This window comes from Oncorhynchus kisutch, linkage group LG4 (genome assembly GCF_002021735.2).
Source record: "Oncorhynchus kisutch isolate 150728-3 linkage group LG4, Okis_V2, whole genome shotgun sequence".
Lineage (NCBI taxonomy): Eukaryota > Metazoa > Chordata > Actinopteri > Salmoniformes > Salmonidae > Oncorhynchus > Oncorhynchus kisutch.
In genome coordinates, this window is record NC_034177.2 from 81144038 (window position 1) to 81165929 (window position 21892).

Here is a 21892-nt window from a genome sequence, read left to right on the forward strand (position 1 = left end):
CAGTTAGATACTGTTACCTGGGTTAGTAATGGACAGTGGAATGCTAGGGAATGAACAGCCTCTCGGACTAACACTACAGAGGAATAGGACATATCTGATAAAGGCTTAAGTGTTGTTATATAGCGTATTATCATATTGATATAGTAACCTAGTATTGATATAGTAAACTAAGTGTTATAGTAACCTAGTATTGATATAGTAACCTAGTACTGCTATAGTAAACTAGTATTGCTATAGTAAACTAGTATTGCTATAGTAAACTAGTAGTGTTATAGTAAACTAGTATTGCCATAGTAACCCAGTACTGCTATAGAAATCTAGTATAGTACTGCTATAGTAAACTAGTAGTGTTTTAGTAAACTAGTATAGTACTGCTGTAGTAAACTAGTAGTGTCATAGTAAACTAGTATAGTACTGCTATAGTAGACTAGTAGTGTTATAGTAAACTAGTAGTGTTATAGTAAAATAGTATAGTATTGCAATAGAAAACGAGTATTGTTATAGTAAACTAGTACTGCTATAGTAAAACAGTATTGTTATAGTGATCTAGCATTGATATAGTGTCCTAGTACTGCTATATTAAACTCGTATTGCTATAGTAAACTAGTAAAGTATTGCTATAGTAAACTAAGTGTTATAGTAAACTAGTATTGCCATAGTGACCTAGTACTGCTATAGTAAACTAGTACTGCTATAGTAAACTAGTCGTGTTATAATAAACTAGCATAGTATTGCTATAGTAAACTAGTAGTGTTATAGTAAACTGGTATTGCCATAGTAACCTAGTACTGCTATAGTAAACTAGTATTGCTATAGTAAACTAGTATAGTATTGCTATATTAACCAAGTATTGCTATAGTAAACTAGTATTGCTATAGTAAACTAGTATTGCTATAGTAAACTAGCACTGCTACAGTAAACTAGTATTGCTAAAGTAAACTAGTATTGCTATAGTAACCTAAACTGGTATAGTATTGCTATAGTAAATTAGTAGTGTTATAGTAAACTAGTATTGCCATAGTAAACTAGTATTGCTATAGTAAAATAGTACTGCTATAGTAATCAAGTATTGGTATAGCAATCTAGTATTGCTGTAGTACCCTAGTATTGCTATAGTAACCTAGTATTGATATAGTAACCTAGTATTGTTATAGTAAAATAATATTGATATATTAACCTAGTACTGCTAAAGTAACCTAGTATTGTTATAGTAAAATAATATTGATATATTAACCTAGTACTGCATAAAGTAACCTAGTATTGTTATAGTAAAATAATATTGATATATTAACCTAGTACTGCTAAAGTAACCTAGTATTGTTATAGTAAAATAATATTGATATATTAACCTAGTACTGCTAAAGTAACCTAGTATTGTTATAGTAAAATAATATTGATATATTAACCTAGTACTGCTAAAGTAACCTAGTATTGTTATAGTAAAATAATATTGATATATTAACCTAGTACTGCTAAAGTAACCTAGTATTGTTATAGTAAAATAATATTGATATATTAACCTAGTACTGCTAAAGTAACCTAGTATTGTTATAGTAAAATAATATTGCTACAGTACTGCTTTAGTGTATTTCAGCTAAGAAATGTGATATGCAATTTATTTGAACAATTATTTGAACAATTAACATGAACAAAATCCATGTCCATTTTGATATAGTAAACTAGTATAGTATTGCTATAGTAAACTAGTACTGTTATAGTAAACTAGCATTGCTATAGTAACCCAGCACTGCTATATTACACTAGTAGTGTTATTGTAAACTAGTAGTTTTATAGTAAATTAGTATTGCTATAGTAAATTAGTATTTATATAGTAAACTAGTGTTGCTATAGTAACCTAGTATAGTATTGCTATATTAACCTAGTACTGCTATAGTAACCTAGTATTGTTATAGTAAAATAATATTGATATATTAACCTAGTACTGCTATAGTAACCTAGTATTGTTATAGTAAAATAATATTGCTACAGTGCTGCTTTAGTGTATTTCAGCTAAGAAATGTTATATGCAATTTATTGTAACATTATCCATGTCCATTTTGATATAGTAAAATAGGATAGCATTGCTATCGTAACCTAGTACTGCTATATTAAACTAGTAGTGTTATAGTAAACTAGTTCTGCTATTGTAAACTAGTATTGCTATAGTAACCTAGTACTGCTATATTAAACTAGTATTGCTATGGTAAACCAGTATACTAGTGTTATATTAAACTAGTAGTATTATAGTAAACTAGTAGTGCTATAGTAAACGAGTATACTAGTGTTATATTAAACTAGTAGTGTTATAGTAAACTAGTAGTGCTATAGTAACCTAGTACTGCTATATTAAACTAGTATTGCTATAGTAAACTAGTAGTGTTATAGTAAACTAGTATTGCTATAGTAAACTATTACTGCTATAGTAAACTAGTATTGCTATAGTAAACTAGTTATGCTATTGTAAACTAGTAGTGTTATAGTAAACTAGTATTGTTATAGTAAACTAGTATTGCTATAGTAAACTAGTTTTGCTATAGTAACCCAGTACTGCTACATTAAACTAGTATTGCTATAGTAAACTAGTAGTGTTATAGTAAACTAGTATTGCTATAGTAAACTAGTATTGCTATAGTAACCTAGTACTGCTATATTAAACTAGTTATGCTATTGTAAACTAGTAGTGTTATAGTAAACTAGTATTGTTATAGTAAACTAGTATTGCTATAGTAAACTAGTTTTGCTATAGTAACCCAGTACTGCTACATTAAACTAGTATTGCTATAGTAAACTTGTAGTGTTATAGTAAACTAGTAGTGTTATAGTAAACTAGTATTGATATAGTAACCTAGTAATGCTATATTAAACTAGTATTGTTATAGTAAACTAGTAGTGTTATATATAATAAACCATTACTGCTATAGTAAACTAGTATTGCTATATTAGCCTAGTATAGTATTGCTATATTAACCTAGTACTGCTATAGTAACCTAGTACTGCTATATTAAATTAGTATTGCTATAGTAAACTAGTAGTGTTATAGTAAACTAGTATTGCTATAGTAAACTAGTATTGCTATAGTAACCTAGTATAGCATTGCTATATTAACCTAGTACTGCTATAGTAACCTAGTCCTGCTATATTACATTAGTATTGCTATAGTAAACTAGTATTGCTATAGTAAACTAGTAGTGTTATAGTAAACTAGTGCTGCTATAGTAAACGAGTACTGTTACATTAACCTAGTATTGCTATAGTAACCTAGTATTGCTATAGTAACCTATTATTGCTATAGTAACCTAGTACTGCTATATTAACCAAGTATTGGTATAGTAAACTAGTATTGCTATAGTAAACTAGTTATGCTATTGTAAACTAGTACTGCTATATTAAACTAGTATTGCTATAGTAAACTAGTAGTGTTATAGTAAACTAGTATTGCTATAGTAACCCAGTACTGCTACATTAACCAAGTATTGGTATAGTAAACTAGTATTTATATAGTAAACTAGCATTGTTATTGTAACGTAGTATTGCTATAGTAACCTAGTATTGCTTTAGTAAACTAGTATTGATATAGTAACCTAGTATTGTTATAGTAAAATAATATTGATATATTAACCTAGTACTGCTAAAGTAACCTAGTATTTTTATAGTAAAATAATATTGCTACAGTGCTGCTTTAGTGTATTTAAGCTAAGAAATGTGATATGCAATTTATTTTAACATTATCCATGTCCATTTTGATTAATTAGGGAGAAGTATTTAATTACCAAGTAGCTGAGGGAAAATGCCCATCTAATGTTATCTAATGGATAAGTGATATTCATATTCAAAATTCTCTCTAACCCTCTAATCCTTACTGTATCCTCAAACATATGTCTACAGTAAATATTGAAATATTGAAGATTTGAATGGTGTGTAGGGTGCCTGTACGGACTGGCTGTATCATTCCCCCTGAATTAGACTGAGACGAGAGTGGACGACACACACACACACGCCCAGCTCATTAATGGTTGCCTGTGGGTAGGAATCATCAATGATGGGAGTGCAGACTGAGAGACTGACAAATGGAACACATAGACCGACAGTCAGGGGACAACCCCCCTGGTCTCCGAGCCCAGACGAAAGGGAAAATACTAACACTTTCTTACTAACTTAACTAATACTTTACAAATAGTTTACTTTTACGAATACTTTACTTTACCAATACTTTACTTTACCAATACTTCACTTTCTGTTTACTTTCAATCCCTTTACTGTACTAAGGCTTTATTATACTTTCCTAAGGCATTAGTATACTTTACCAAGGATTTAATTTCCCAATCCTGTGTTTACTAATACTTTATTGTACTTTACTGAATGTTTATGCTCAACTCTGACTTACTAATACCTGGTTGTACTTTATTTACCCTTTAATTTACTACTACTTTATTTTACTTGACCAACTCTTTAGTTAACTGATCATTTACTGCATTTGGGACGGCAGGTAGCCTAGTGATGAGAGCGTTGGGCCAGTAACCGAAAGGTTGCTAGATCGAATCTGACAAGTAAAAAATCTGTCGTTCTGCCCCTGAACAAGACAGTTAACCCACTGTTCCTAGGCTGTCATTGTAAATAATCATTTGTTCTTAACTGACTTGGCTAATTAAATTAAAAAATAAAATGTACGTTTTTAGTTTGTTGTACTAAACTGACACATTTGAGAAGACTTGTCTACACAAACAAGATGTGTAAAAAGTGCATGCAGGCTCAGAAAATAGCTGAGAGCAGATGAAAACTATAGACAAATCTTTCCTCTGGGCTCTACGAACAACATATTTAAACAATAAGGGGGTGATTGGATCAATTATAAAGCTGTAATCAATAGCGACAGCAAAACAACATGATATTTTGCTAAACTTAAGTTTAGAGTTGCATTATTGAGCTTTACATCAGATTGAACGGCCCCCAGAGTAGAAAACAGGCTTCACGTTTCACATGCTGTTTAGAGAAAACTAAGCCACTACAAAAAACACATTGCTGCCCAAATCTGAGATTTCACATAATTTACCAATTTCAGATCTAATAACAAAGAAACATAACAAAATGTAATGTTCTCCCAATTATGCATAGAGGCCCAAATTGTATCAAAACCTCATATTGTGAGCAACAAGGTAAGCATCACACATCCCATGTGATGGAGTGTTATAGCATGCCGTTAGCAAACAGCGTGAGTAGGACACTTGTAAAAACACACAAGCCACTGCAGTACAGATAAAGAGACAGGTACGTAGATGCAGACTGTTGCAGTAACTTCTGTGCAGTTGGATTGTTTCGTAAACACCAAACTGACAGGAAGTGACCTCACTTGATAACATCTACTTGGAGACGCACAGGTATGGGGGAACAAGGTGAATGAGACCCACACTACACAAGCGTACGCACACGCACACACAGGACAGATTATTCACACACACACGCACACCAACGTATACATACACCCATATACTCTCACACACATTATTCACACACGGACACACACACACAACAGTAAGAAAGGGATGAAATAGTATGAAGCAGCACCCATGGAAAACGTGGACTAAAATTGAGCAATTCCATTGGATAAATGTTAAGTTATCCAAAGTTAACGGACCCATGCCTTGACTAAGATATGACATGACATAACAAAATGCTGTTGGTATCATCAATAAAACATGAGTTTGTGTCAAACTCTGCTTGCTGCAATGACATATAATCAATCCATCGATTCCATAATATTACCAAAATATCCATCAATAAACCCTTCTGGGGTTCAGATATCAGCAATGTGTCTCTTGACTGATATGTGAGAGGAAACTATCAAAAACGATACACATGTGAAGTAGTGTTTTGATGATGAACATAACACTAAAACAAAGAAACACCGTGAAAAAAATAATCAGTCACACAATTACGACTAACTGAAAACACTGAAAAAGAACTGAAGTGAAGAGAAATTAAGCAGAACGACTGACAACGCGAGAGACGGAAAGAAACTCCAAACAGGAGGTAGAAATGGAGGAAAGGGTGTTAGCCTGGGCACATCGACAACGTCACAGACAGATCAACAAGTAAACAAACGAGTCAAATTCAACTATCCTCTCTCTGCCTGCAAAGAAGTTAGTGCATTAGGCACAAGGAAGACAATCAAAAATAGAGTGAGAAATTGGCCCATTTTCAGATAGGGTTTGGGAAAGTATCCTTAGGAACCTAAACCCATAGTCAGCAGCTCTAAAGTGGTGGAGTGGGGTGGAAGTTTGGAGGGAAAGATAAGGAAGAGGGCATACCGCTTTCTGCTTCTGCAAACAACAAGAAAACAACCCCAAATCAAACAGTTGTTATTAACATAAAAGGAGAGATGAAAAATGATATTATGAGTCTGAGTGGACAAAACATTAGGAACACCTTCATTATATTGCCCTCAGGACAGCCTCAATTCAGTGTGGGACTCTGTTGGAACATTTGGGGTGGGTTTGATTTGGTAGGGGATCTGGGTATGTTTTGCCCTCTACCTGTTCTGTCTGTGTTATTTGTATAAAAAAGAAAATAGTCTCAATTGGTCAGAGCAGGGACTCTACAAGGTGTCAAAAACATTCCACAGGGATGCTGGCTCATATTGACTCCAATGCATCACACTGTTCTGTGAACTTGGATGGATGTCCTTTGGGTGGTGGACCATTCTTGATAAACACGGGAAACTGTTAAGTGTGAAAAACCCAGCAGCATTGCAGTTCTTGACACACTCAACCCGGTGTGTATGGCACCTACTACCATACCTCGTTCAAAGGAACTTTTGTCTTGCCCATTCACCCTCTGAATGGCACGCACACAATCCATGTCTCAAGGCTTCAAATTCCTTCTTTAACCTGTCTCCTCCCCTTCATCTACACTGATTGAAGTGGATTTAACAAGTGACATCAATAAGGGATCATAGCTTTTATCTCGACTCACCTGGTCAGTCTGTCATGGAAAGAACAGGTGTTCCTAATGTTTTGTACACTCAGTGTGTGTCTCAATTTGCTGTCTGTCTACCTTATGATGGGAAAAGGAAAGTACTTGCTGTAGCACTCCGAGAAAAAGATGAAGACCTTCAGATCACTTTAGTAAACTTGGAGGTACTTAGATTTAATCTCAAGAGCTGATTTTATTACACAGACTGCATCTATGAATTCATTTAGTTTTTACTATCAGAGAGATACGCAGTTTAGATGGCACTGAGAATGGTTTTACTATCAGAGAGATATGCAGTTTAGATGGCACTGAGAATGGTTTTACTATCAGAGAGATACGCAGTTTAGATGGCACTGAGAATGGTTTTACTATCAGAGAGATATGCAGTTTAGATGGCACTGAGAATGGTTTTACTATCAGAGAGATATGCAGTTTAGATGGCACTGAGAATGGTTTTTACTACCAGAGAGATATGCAGTTTAGATGGCACTGAGAATGGTTTTACTATCAGAGAGATATGCAGTTTAGATGGCACTGAGAATGGTTTTACTATCAGAGAGATATGCAGTTTAGATGGCACTGAGAATGGTGGCACTATGACTACGTAGTGGAGAAAATCCTGGCATGAGTAAAAGAAAAGCATACCATGTCTAGGTGCACGCAACAAAAACACTGAACAAAAGTTCAAAAATACAAGTTTAAAATATGACATAATTACAAGGTGGTTAGACATTACTTTGTCTGGACTATTTATCGTGATTTCATTATGTACTAACAACTCCACAACTCAACTCTACTATAAATGCATTATTTTCAGTTGAATGTTGTCAGTGTAAAATAAAAGGTCCACAGTGCTGATGGTGTTGGGGTGGGTGGGATTTGGTAATGTATGGTTAGTGACTACTTCATGTTTATAGTTAGCAAGTTAATAGTAATATAAATGGCATTAATGGTTAGCATGGCTCAACACAGAGACAACTATTTACAGATAAATCTTGAACAACATCCTAGATTTTGAAAAGGTTCAGGGATATTATAGACAGAGGCCCAGTAGTCCTGTACAACACAGACAGAAACACAGAGACACTAACCTGCTCTCTCCCAGCTCCGACTTGTTCTCGATGGCGATAAGCAACAGCTTCAGCTTCACGTAGCACAGCCTGACACACACACACAGAGGATTGTAAGGGAATGCTATGTCTCCTTTAGGCTATATATAACTACCATTTTAACATTACCAATACTATCAATTTAAAATGTATATTTTATTATTTATTTAATATATTCATGTAGTATTAATGTTGGTACCATCTAATGTTCAGTAGTTGTAGCAGTACAAGGGACAGAGCAGCAGTAGTAAAGGAGAACAGCAACATGTAGCAGAGAGAGTTACCCGTACTGTACCGGGCAGAGGACCGTGCTGTCTCATACTTACTCGCAGACTGCTGGGAAGGAGAGCCCCACAAAGGCACTGGACAGATACTCTGTGTACATCTCATTAGCTACCCCTTCTAAATAGTACTTCTGCCATGTGTCCTCTTCAATCTGAGAAGCAACAAGTAGAAAATACATATATATAAATACATATATAAATACATATACAGATGAAAAATGTGCATAGTACCTTAAGACCTTTATAAACCCTTCTTAAGGCCTTTATAAACCCTTCTTAACCTCTCTAGGATAGGGAGCAGCATTCTGAATTTTGGATGAAAAGCGTGCCCAAATTAAACCTCCTGCTGCTCGGGCACAGAATATATAATATGCATATACAGTGGGGCAAAAAGTATTTAGTCAGCCACCAATTGTGCAAGTTCTCCCACTTAAAAAGATGAGAGAGGCCTGTAATTTTCATCATAGGTACACATCAACTATGACAGACAAAATGAGGAAAAAAAATCCAGAAAATCTCATTGTAGGATTTTTAATGAATTTATTTACAAATTATGGTGGAAAATAAGTATTTGGTCAATAACAAAAGTTTATCTCAATACTTTGTTATATACCCTTTGTTGGTAATGACAGAGGTCAAACGTTTTCTGTAAGTCTTCACAAGGTTTTCACACACTGTTGCTGGTATTTTGGCCCATTCTTCCATGCAGATCTCCTCTAGAGCAGTGATGTTTTGGGGCTGTTGCTGGGCAACACGGACTTTCAACTCCCTCCAAAGATTTTCTATGGGGTTGAGATCTGGAGACTGGCTAGGCCACTCCAGGACCTTGAAATGCTTCTTACGAAGCCACTCCTTCGTTGTCCGGGCGGTGTGTTTGGGATCATTGTCATGCTGAAAGACCCAGCCACCTTTCATCTTCAATGCCCTTGCTGATGGAAGGAGGTTTTCACTCAAAATCTCACGATACATGGCCCCATTCATTCTTTCCTTTACACGGATCAGTCGTCCTGGTCCCTTTGCAGAAAAACAGACCGAAAGCATGGTGTTTCCACCCCCATGCTTCACAGTAGGTATGGTGTTCTTTGGATGCAAGTATTTGGAGTTTTTGTTAGGCGAGCACCTGGACCAAATCAGTCTTTCGGGGGGTTTACGAATTTTCCTTTCTATTGAACATAGTACTTTCTGTGTGAAATATTATTGTTTATTTACATTTTAGACTACCTGACGATTAAATAGAAACATTGTTTGAATTGTTTGGACAAAATTTACCTGTAGCTTTTTGGACTCCTTTGTCTGCATGTTGAACGAGTGGATTACTGAAATCAATGGCTCAAACTAAACAGACTTTTTGGGATATAAAGAAGTATTTTATCGAACAAAACGACCATTCATGTTGTAGCTGGGACCCTTGGGACTGCAAACAGAGGAGGATCTTCAACGGTAAGTGATTTATTTCATCACTATTTGTGATTTTGTGAAGCCTGTGCTGGTTGAAAAATATGTCGACGTGGGGGCGCTGTCCTCAGATAATCGCATGGTATGCTTTCGCCGTAAAGTCTTTTTGAAATCTGACAACACAGTTGGATTAACAAGAAGTGAAGCTTTTAAATGATATAAGACACTTGTATGTTTATGAATGTTTAATATTACAAATATTTATTTGAAATCGCACCCTCCAATTTCACCGGATGTTTTCAGCTTCTATCCCGCTAGCGGGACACCTAGCCCAAAGATGAATTTGATCAATTCAACCTTCTTAAGCCCTTTATAAACCCTTCTTAAGGCCTTTATAAGCTCCTCTGGGTTTCCTCCCAGTCCCATCCTCATTAGAAGTCTCACAGCGATGGAGGAGACCCTTCGATGAACCGCAGACACACTCAGATCCGGACCCATTATAAAACATTACCCATCTCTCTATCATAACTCCACCGCTCCTGACAGCTATAGAGTCTTTAATATGGGACTCAGAACATACTTCTTCCATAACTAACACACTTCCTCCATAACTAACACACTGGGGTAAAAGAAATTGGTCAGGCATCTTTAGGGGAACACTAACCGAGGGGGACCTTGTAATTTGATCCTGCAGAGATGGCATCTATTATTGTGTGTTTATGTGGCACCCTATTCCCTATATAGAGCTATGGGCCATGGTCAAAAGTAATGCACTAAGTAGGCAATAGGGTGCCAAATACGCAGCCTCTGTAATGACCTAGTAAGAGCTGTGCTGAAAAATGGCTGTCAGACATCTCTTCACCTCGTTAACAGGCCTCACAATAATATGTCCTCAAGTGCAACCCAACATGCACTATAAGCAATCTGTTTATAGTATTCTGTTTATATCAGCCTTTCTTAAACTATGGGTAGCGACCCATAGTGGGGTACATTTATAAAGATTTCATTAACTACTGGAATTGATTTTGTCCAAGTGCAAGTGCACTCTCTGTTCAGTGCGCGCTGCGTAGAGACTCAGTTTGGCAGCAGCGCGAGTGGGTGGAAGATGCCAGTGTGCTTCAAGGTTAACCAGATCTTTTTTCGGCAGTTTCTCGAAGATCACTACGCGACCCACACGCTGCACTGCTGAACAACCAGATGATGCTCTGTCAGCCACTGGCTTGTCATTCCCACTCGCCATCACTCACTGCTGTCATCGAATGGATTCAAGCTAGCCTCAAGTTCTGACTGAGTTCCATTGTCATGAAACGCAAATACAGCGATGAGTTTCTCTCGCTTGGTTTAATACAAACTTTGAGAAACAAGGAGGAGATCCCATAATGTGTTTTGTGCAGGGAAGTGCTTCGTAAAACAAACAAATGAAGACGGCAGGCCCTGACCAAACATTCACAACATGACGGTAAAACCAAGGACTTCTTTCAGAACAGGGCAGAATGCTTCAGGAAACAGTGCTTCAGGAAACAGTGCTTCAGGAAACAGTGCTTTGACAGTGGAAAGTAAGTTAACTAGCAAGGCATTTTTGTCATTTTATAACAGGTGATGATAAGCAGCAATAAGGGAGTAACTTGTACCATCTCTCATAGCAGTCGATGTGAATTTCTCTTTCAAATAATCCCCTTTTATACAGCCAATAGCTAACGTTAGCCAATGCAAGCAATCTAGCTACTGATAGTGCAACCCTAAGTAACAGTACAGATGAACATGGAAAAAAACTATTTGCTGGTAAAATACAAGCAATCATTTTAATTCTGAACTGGAACACACTGATTGACGCAATATGCTTTTTGAAGCTGAGAAACTCAGTGGGAAAGCAGAAGATATTCTGATCCAGTTTGGTACCACATACCTGTGCGAGTCAGGCTTCTCAACTGTCAAAAACTGAGCCCAGAATTGACATGCTTGTTTAAAACTTCAACCAGTCACACACCTCTCATTAGGACTGTGTGTGTGTGTGTGTGTGTTTTCTAGACTACATCTGTGTGATGTGATCAATCAGTTTATTCCAGTTCAGAATAAAAATTATTTATTGGATTTTAACAGCAACAGTTCCAACCAGGACAGATATATGAGTGTTTTTAATGGGGAAAAATAAACATGAATAGATATTTATATGGGTATTTCATTTAATTGTTATTTGTCTATATTGCATTTGTTAATGGGCATAATGGCAATGAAATGTACCGATGTTTAAGTATAAACATGTTTTCATAAGCTTGTGTCCCAGGAAAACACAGAATTTCTAATTTGGGTCCCAGGCTGAAAAAGTTTAAGAACCCCTGGTTCATAGCATTCTGTTTATAGCCTTCTGTTTATAGCATTCTGTTTATAGCCTTCTGTTTATAGCCTTCTGTTTATAGCCTTCTGTTTATAGCATTCTGTTTATAGCCTTCTGTTTATAGCATTATGTTTATAGCCTTCTGTTTATAGCCTTCTGTTTATAGCATTCTGTTTATAGCCTTCTGTTTATAGCCTTCTGTTTATAGCCTTCTGTTTATAGCCTTCTGTTTATAACATTCTGTTTATAGCATTCTGTTTATAGCATTCTGTTTATAGCCTTCTGTTTATAGCATTCTGTTTATAGCCTTCTGTTTATAGCCTTCTGTTTATAGCATTATGTCTCAATATTCATATGTTTATGGAGGTCTCTCTAAGACATGCTGACAGAATCAGAACAACTATTTTAATTAGGCCATTCAAAATGGATCCTAATATAATTTACTACAGTTTCATGTTCTTCGGTCATTCATTTTGACATTGACTTTCAGTTGCCAAAGATCTATATAAACTTTTCCATGTGTATTCATTCTGCTATAAAACAACGTATGGTTTGAATTGAACATTTTTGTGGAAAAACGGCAGTAAAAGGAAGGGGCCTACTGACTTGGTCCCAGTATATCAGGTACAAGGTGCCTCACCAGACTTGGCCTAGCATTAGTTCTGACTGACTAGGGCACAATAGCTTCACAATTCACCAAATAATGGTAGGAGTAATAATACTGTGTCTTAGTTTCGTCTTCTCATGAGCAGTGATTCCTCCCTTCTTTGTCAGATGTTCTAGACTTGTGTAGACATGCTACATTATATCCACTGAGCTGCCATGGACGATGACAGATGAGTTTCCTGAAAGCTTTGCAGATGTCACAGATGATGAGAGCCTGGCTCAACGTTTTAAATCCCTCTATAGCGTGGTTAATGCCTTTTCATTCACAGTTTAGATAACCGACTATGGTTTGGCGTCAATGTTCCATCTATCCATCTATTTATATGTCTTACTCTATGTTTTCAGCATGGGAATATGGCCAGCAGATGTCTCTTCTCCATCCAGACCTCGTCAGCCCACCCATTATAAACTCCTCCATCAGCTTTATGACATGAAGACCAGCTCTTTCAAAGCAGAGTGCCAAGAATCCTACAGATACATAGGATAAATCAGACTGACTGAAAGACCATTCTGGCTGAAAAGACTCCCTCAGAGATGTTTCACTCAGCAGACCGGAGCTCAGTACTCCTGTGGAATCACATATCTATCCCATAATGAGTAATGGGAAAGTAACCTGTTTCATAGTCCCGCTGAAGGAATGTTTCCATGATAAATGTATCGAGAAGAGATTGTTTCAACGTTTCATCAATGAAAGAACACATTGTGAAAAGGTTGTGGTAATGTTAGTTACCCTACTGTCATTGTGTCAACGTTAACTCAATGAAAGAGAACAGTGTTATTAAAAGGATGTGTTAAGGTTATCTCTGTGAAATAGATCATTGTGTAAAGGTTGTGTTAATGTTGTGTCAATGTTACCTCGATGAAGGACCTCATGGAGAAGAGGTTGGCCAGCATGGTGGAGAGGCCCTGGGCTAGACAGCTCTGAGCTATGAAGCCAGCCTTCAGCTCTGCTAGACAGATAGCATCATCCCCCTCCTTCCAGTTCCAGCTAGGAATGTTGAGCAGGTGAGCCTACACACACACACACACACACACACACACACACACACACACACACACACACGTGTTTGAACCATGGTTATTATTATGTGCATCGTTGCATATAGAGTAGGAGTGATGTGCTGACCCACCTTGTTATGGTATTGTAACATCTGAGTGATAATTCGTATCTTGGGGGAATAGTTCTTGATAGAGATGACCCTACAAATTCAAAACATTTTTAACGTATACAGTATACACAGTCCTTTCTCCAGATTTTCATCATCATCATCATCATTATTACCTCATGATGTTGGAGGCGTCTTCAGCATCGGGATCTGGACAGTACTTATTAGCCAGAATCAGACAGGCGTCTGCTGACTCAATCTATACAGGGAACGATGACGGGTTACAGATAGAGAATACACACCAGAAACCCTCTCACCTTCAAATATTACAACGTTTCAACCCTGGATTCATCTTCCTCAGGTCAAATATTACAACGTTTCAACCCTGGATTGACCTTCCTCGGGTCAAATATTACAACGTTTCAACCCTGGATTGACCTTCCTCAGGTCAAATATTACAACGTTTCAACCCTGGATTCATCTTCCTCAGGTCAAATATTACAACGTTTCAACCCTGGATTCATCTTCCTCAGGTCAAATATTACAACGTTTCAACCCTGGATTGACCTTCCTCGGGTCAAATATTACAACGTTTCAACCCTGGATTCATCTTCCTCAGGTCAAATATTACAACGTTTCAACCCTGGATTCATCTTCCTCAGGTCAAATATTACAACGTTTCAACCCTGGATTCATCTTCCTCAGGTCAAATATTACAACGTTTCAACCCTGGATTGACCTTCCTCGGGTCAAATATTACAACGTTTCAACCTTGGATTCATCTTCCTCAGGTCAAATATTACAACGTTTCAACCTTGGATTCATCTTCTTCAGGTCAAATATTTAAAAAAACGTTTATGCAATGTAGCTGACACAACAGATCAGAACATTCAGCTTAAAATGTTAATCAACTATTAGGCTATTTCTTCACATTGTAAGCGCAGCAATGCGTACATGATAGTAGTCTATAATCGCCGATGTTCCATTAGTGGAAAACATCATTATTAAAAGTGACCTCAAACGAAATGATGCATGTAATGCTTTTATTATAAAGCTGCATTTTTATGGTGAAAATGATCTTCCCCAAACTTGAATCTCATGTACTGTTTATGTCTGCCAGTTAGGCCCCTTACAGCCCTTGTAATGTGGATTCATGTGCTTCATTTTAAGAAGTTATTTGGCCACTTTAGTTATGATACAAGCCTTATACAAACATATAGGCCTATGGGCTAGGCTACATGAGGTGTGATACAAGCCTTATACAAACATATAGGCCTATGGGCTAGGCTACATGAGGTGTGATACTAACCTTACTAAAACATATAGGCCTATGGGCTAGGCCACATGAGGTGTGATACAAGCCTTATACAAACATATAGGCCTATGGGCTAGGGTACATGAGGTGTGATACAAGCCTTATACAAACATATAGGCCTATGGGCTAGGCTACATGAGGTGTGATACAAGCCTTATACAAACATATAGGCCTATGGACTAGGGTACATGAGGTGTGATACAAGCCTTATACAAACATATAGGCCTATGGGCTAGGGTACATGAGGTGTGATACAAGCCTTACACAAACATATAGGCCTATGGGCTAGGGTACATGAGGTGTGATACAAGCCTTATACAAACATATAGGCCTATGGGCTAGGGTACATGAGGTGTGATACAAGCCTTATACAAACATATAGGCCTATGGGCTAGGGTACATGAGGTGTGATACAAGCCTTATACAAACATATAGGCCTATGGGCTAGGGTACATGAGGTGTGATACAAGCCTTATACAAACATATAGGCCTATGGGCTAGGGTACATGAGGTGTGATACAAGCCTTATACAAACATATAGGCCTATGGACTAGGGTACATGAGGTGTGATACAAGCCTTATACAAACATATAGGCCTATGGACTAGGGTACATGAGGTGTGATACAAGCCTTATACAAACATATAGGCCTATGGGCTAGGCTACATGAGGTGTGATACAAGCCTTATACAAACATATAGGCCTATGGGCTAGGCTACATGAGGTGTGATACAAGCCTTATACAAACATATAGGCCTATGGGCTAGGGTACATGAGGTGTGATACAAGCCTTATACCAACATATAGGCCTATGGACTAGGGTACATGAGGTGTGCGACTATGATTCAAACAAGTAGCAAAAAAAGGCATGGTTTCTTTTGCTGGGCATCATTCACAAGTGATAATATAGAATTCCCAAGTGACGGGCTAATATTGTCACCCATCAGACTATTCTGGATTTAATCTTGTCTTTACACATACTACATAATATATGTGTGAGATGTGTTTTGATTTAGAATGGACCATTATCATGCACCTGTATCGAAATGGGGGCAGCGGGAAACAATACACTTCATCTACGCGCTTAAATAGCGAATAGAGGACGCTTTTCCCTGTGTGGTTTATTGTCATGCCAGCCATGTAGGCTATACTCCTGCTGTAAAGGTAAACAATGTGCTTAATATTAGGAACGTTGAGAGATAAATATAGTAGGCATAGCCTATAGAAGGCTGTTGGGATCCTCTCTATAATGGAGGCCATCACTTTTCTCACGCAATTGCATAACCTTAAAATGTTGCGCAACATGAGCTCATGGTTCTCGTGAACTGTTTGATTTAGATTTTCAACTATATTTGCATTGATTAGAGGGACAATAGAGTGCCAAGTACCAGACAGTTACCACAGTTAGTAGGCTACTCATGACCAGCAGCAGCATCAGAGCTTGGAGAAGCCTAGTTACCGTGACTAAACGGTCATGTGGAATTTGACCGCAGTCATAACTTGTGACCGCCGGTGTGGAGGTAATACGGTAACCGTAACAGCCATAGATTCAACCTCAGATTGACCTCCCTCAGGTCAAACATCACAACGTTTCAACCCCAGAGTGACCTTCCTCAGGTCAAATATCACAATGTTTCAACCTCAGATCGACCTTCCTCGGGTCAAACATCACAATGTTTCAACCCCAGATTGACCTTCCTCAGGTCAAATATCACAACGTTTCAACCCCAGATTGACCTTCCTCAGGTCAAACATCACAACGTTTCAACCCCAGATTGACCTTCCTCAGGTCAAACATCACAACGTTTCAACCCCAGATTGACCTTCCTCAGGTCAAACATCACAACGTTTCAACCCCAGATTGACCTTCCTCAGGTCAAATATCACAACGTTCAACCCCAGATTGACCTTCCTCAGGTCATAGCAAAGATCCAATTTGGATGGAAACGTTGTCACTCTCACACGGTAGTATGAGGAGTATTGGCCTTTTTCCCTGTTATGTTTTTCATGCACAGCCTTTCACCCTGTAACTACATAATAGTGGAATATGATGCACAACAGCAGTACATGCTAGTACAGTACCTTCACTCTGGCCAGATCGTGAGGGTTGAGAACAGAACCCTGGTAGAACTCTACCTGGGTAAAGTGGCGTTTGAACAAGGCTTCCAGCTCAAGATTAGGGGAAATACTACAGGAACACACAGGGGGGGGGAACAAACAGAGAGAGAGGGGAGAGAGAGAGAGAGAGAGGGAGAGAGAGAGAGAGAGGGGAGAGAGAGAGGAGAGAGAGAGAGGGGGGAGGCAGAGTTAGGACACAAATTCAAGTTGCAATTTGAAGTTTACTCATGAGAGAAAGAACAATTTCCTATGCTTTAAGTTGACATTATTTTGTGTTTAATTACGCTGTGTAATGGTTCAAAGTGAGGTAGTGAAAACATTCACTTACTTATGGAGAAAAACAATTTCTACATTGACATCATCCCTGTCCTTGTGTAGGAAGTCTTTGAGGAAGTTGGAGACACTTTCGAGTGTAATATGACCACAAACCACAATGTGCCTGGAGAAGGGGGGGAGAAATCAATTTGAGCGAGGCAACATAAATCACAACCAACACTGGCACGCCTCGAAAAGATCAAACATCATTCAAAGCACTCACAACTCTAATTCCCAATAAAAACTATTTTGTGTCAGACAAATGTCTTTTGAAAACTGGCCATGACTTTTAGTGTTTTTTTTTCTTCAGTAAAAGCAATCCCCACAAAAGTGAACAGTGTATTTAATTAGTATTTTTTTAGGGGTAAATCTGACATGTGAAATGAAAACCCTGAGCTTTGAAACACTTTAAAGTGACCTCAAATATAATCACACAGTACACTTTCTGGTTTTAATTGTCATCAGTTCTCAATAAGGAAACCGTCCCCTTGTGCCAAACCGACCCTCTGAGAGCCGAATACATGTTGACAAAGACATGTACATCAATACGCGCACGTGTTCATACACGGCATTACTAATAGCCTTCTAAAGTGATTTCTTGGTCTGGGGCTGACAGGACCTCTAAACAGGACTTGTTGACGTGTGGATGGCAGGATACTGTGTTTCAGTGGACTTGAGTTCTATGTTAGACAGAGAGCACTGCTGAATTCAGGAGGAGGATAGAGTCGGACAGATAGGGGATTGCTGGTGTCATGACCTTGTTAGTCGCATGGTTCCACTCTGGGCTTCAGTGTCAGACAATGATGATTCACTCCAGAGAGAAGATCTCAAATAGAGAGGGTTCCACAGTAACACTCAAAGGAGCTGCACTCATACTGGAGTAGATTTGAGTCAGTTGGGACAGAGATGCTGCTCCTATTCTCTCATATATATTATTTCATTGAACCTTTATTTAACTAGGCAAGTCCGTTAAGAACAAATTCTTCTTTACAATGACGGCCTCCATCGGCCAAACCCGGACGATGCTGGGCCAATTGTACGCCGCCCTATGGGACTCGGTTGTGATACAGCCTGGATTCTAACAAGGGTGTCTGTAGTGACGACTCTAGCACTGAGATACAGTACTTTAGACCGCTGTTCCCCTCGGGAGCCCCTATCAAGCCTGTTCAGATGACTCAAAATATGATTGTATTTCTGTTGTCCAGCTCAAAGCAGAGATAATTGCAAGCTGCCCAGGGGTGGGTTTTCTTAAAGCCTTCAGAGCGGAGTCGTTCCACCAATCAGGTGCATTTTGAGATGTGTATTAAAGGTGGTGAATTAAAACTTTTGATTTCACCAAATTTGTACATTCTGTCATTAAGAGCACATGTTCAACTTAATAAAACATGTGTTATCCCATCTCAATAGGTAATAGAAAATGACTATAGTAAGTGCCTGTTAAGTGCCAAATAAAGTACCAGGGTTGACCGTAACAGGGTTGAAAACGTCATCTTAAATCAACAATAAACCCCTGTGTGACAAGGGGAATGGAAGCTTGTTGTGTGAAACAGGGAGGGGCCATTGAACGCAAGTTTCATATTAACACGGCTAGCCTGTCTATGGGTCACAGTGTGGTTTCCACCACAAAACACCAGAAAATGGCCAAACAGAGTAGAACCAGCTCAAGTGCTTTTACACTATGATTTGTTAATTACATGTTCAATATTTCTTCAAAATATATATATTAAAAAATTTATTGTTTCACTGTATTAAAACAAGAGTTCAGTTCACTTAACAGGGTTGACCTTGAGGGACAGCTATTTTTTCCTTAAAATTAAATCACATTAAATAAATGATCCTTTTCAGAAATGACAGTCATATCAAAAAAATAACTATGGCTTTGCAATGGTGGTGAAAACTTTGATTAATTTTGGGGTGAAGCGGCTAAAATCGTCCTCAAAGTCACAGAGGGTGCACAGAGGGTGCACAGAGGGACACAGAGGGACACAGAGGGACACAGAGGGACACAGAGGGACACAGAGGGACACAGAGGGTGCACAGAGGGTGCACAGAGGGACACAGAGGGACACAGAGGGACACAGAGGGACACAGAGGGTGCACAGAGGGACACAGAGGGACACAGAGGGACACAGAGGGACACAGAGGGACACAGAGGGACACAGAGGGTGCACAGAGGGACACAGAGGGACACAGAGGGACACAGAGGGACACAGAGGGACACAGAGGGACACAGAGGGACACAGAGGGTGCACAGAGGGACACAGAGGGACACAGAGGGACACAGAGGGACACAGAGGGTGCACAGAGGGACACAGAGGGACACAGAGGGTGCACAGAGGGACACAGAGGGACACAGAGGGACACAGAGGGACACAGAGGGACACAGAGGGTGCACAGAGGGACACAGAGGGACACAGAGGGACACAGAGGGACACAGAGGGACACAGAGGGTGCACAGAGGGTGCACAGAGGGACACAGAGGGACACAGAGGGACACAGAGGGACACAGAGGGTGCACAGAGGGTGCACAGAGGGACACAGAGGGACACAGAGGGACACAGAGGGACACAGAGGGACACAGAGGGACACAGAGGGTGCACAGAGGGACACAGAGGGACACAGAGGGACACAGAGGGACACAGAGGGACACAGAGGGACACAGAGGGTGCACAGAGGGACACAGAGGGTGCACAGAGGGTGCACAGAGGGACACAGAGGGACACAGAGGGTGCACAGAGGGTGCACAGAGGGTGCACAGAGGGACACAGAGGGACACAGAGGGTGCACAGAGGGTGCACAGAGGGACACAGAGGGTGCACAGAGGGTGCACAGAGGGACACAGAGGGACACAGAGGGTGCACAGAGGGACACAGAGGGACACAGAGGGACACAGAGGGACACAGAGGGACACAGAGGGACACAGAGGGACACAGAGGGACACAGAGGGTGCACAGAGGGTGCACAGAGGGACACAGAGGGACACAGAGGGTGCACAGAGGGTGCACAGAGGGACACAGAGGGACACAGAGGGACACAGAGGGACACAGAGGGACACAGAGGGTGCACAGAGGGTGCACAGAGGGTGCACAGAGGGTGCACAGAGGGACACAGAGGGACACAGAGGGTGCACAGAGGGTGCACAGAGGGACACAGAGGGACACAGAGGGAACACAGAGGGACACAGAGGGTGCACAGAGGGTGCACAGAGGGACACAGAGGGACACAGAGGGACACAGAGGGACACAGAGGGACACAGAGGGACACAGAGGGACACAGAGGGTGCACAGAGGGTGCACAGAGGGTGCACAGAGGGTGCACAGAGGGACACAGAGGGACACAGAGGGTGCACAGAGGGTGCACAGAGGGACACAGAGGGACACAGAGGGACACAGAGGGACACAGAGGGACACAGAGGGTGCACAGAGGGTGCACAGAGGGACACAGAGGGACACAGAGGGACACAGAGGGACACAGAGGGACACAGAGGGTGCACAGAGGGTGCACAGAGGGACACAGAGGGACACAGAGGGACACAGAGGGACACAGAGGGTGCACAGAGGGACACAGAGGGACACAGAGGGACACAGAGGGACACAGAGGGACACAGAGGGTGCACAGAGGGTGCACAGAGGGTGCACAGAGGGACACAGAGGGACACAGAGGGTGCACAGAGGGTGCACAGAGGGACACAGAGGGACACAGAGGGACACAGAGGGACACAGAGGGACACAGAGGGTGCACAGAGGGTGCACAGAGGGTGCACAGAGGGACACAGAGGGACACAGAGGGACACAGAGGGACACAGAGGGACACAGAGGGTGCACAGAGGGTGCACAGAGGGTGCACAGAGGGTGCACAGAGGGACACAGAGGGTGCACAGAGGGTGCACAGAGGGACACAGAGGGACACAGAGGGACACAGAGGGACACAGAGGGTGCACAGAGGGTGCACAGAGGGACACAGAGGGACACAGAGGGACACAGAGGGACACAGAGGGACACAGAGGGACACAGAGGGTGCACAGAGGGTGCACAGAGGGACACAGAGGGACACAGAGGGACACAGAGGGACACAGAGGGACACAGAGGGACACAGAGGGTGCACAGAGGGTGCACAGAGGGACACAGAGGGACACAGAGGGACACAGAGGGACACAGAGGGACACAGAGGGACACAGAGGGTGCACAGAGGGACACAGAGGGACACAGAGGGACACAGAGGGACACAGAGGGTGCACAGAGGGTGCACAGAGGGACACAGAGGGACACAGAGGGACACAGA

At 40.4% G+C, this 21892-nt stretch overlaps 1 protein-coding gene across 9 annotated transcripts in view; it reads right to left on the bottom strand.

Moving 5' to 3' along the window:
- LOC109890060 (calcium-activated potassium channel subunit alpha-1) overlaps positions 1-21892 on the bottom strand; it is a 310642-nt gene that overhangs the window by 66216 nt on the left and 222534 nt on the right. For all 9 annotated transcript variants that reach the window (XM_031823765.1, XM_031823764.1, XM_031823766.1 and 6 more), the window contains exons 10-16: positions 17625-17735; positions 17261-17366; positions 14041-14123; positions 13889-13958; positions 13614-13769; positions 8405-8514; positions 8061-8129 (exon numbers count right to left, since the gene is read on the bottom strand). In XM_031823765.1, the coding sequence (XP_031679625.1) occupies positions 8061-8129; positions 8405-8514; positions 13614-13769; positions 13889-13958; positions 14041-14123; positions 17261-17366; positions 17625-17735 (705 nt within the window). The remainder of the gene's footprint in view (positions 1-8060; positions 8130-8404; positions 8515-13613; positions 13770-13888; positions 13959-14040; positions 14124-17260; positions 17367-17624; positions 17736-21892) is intronic.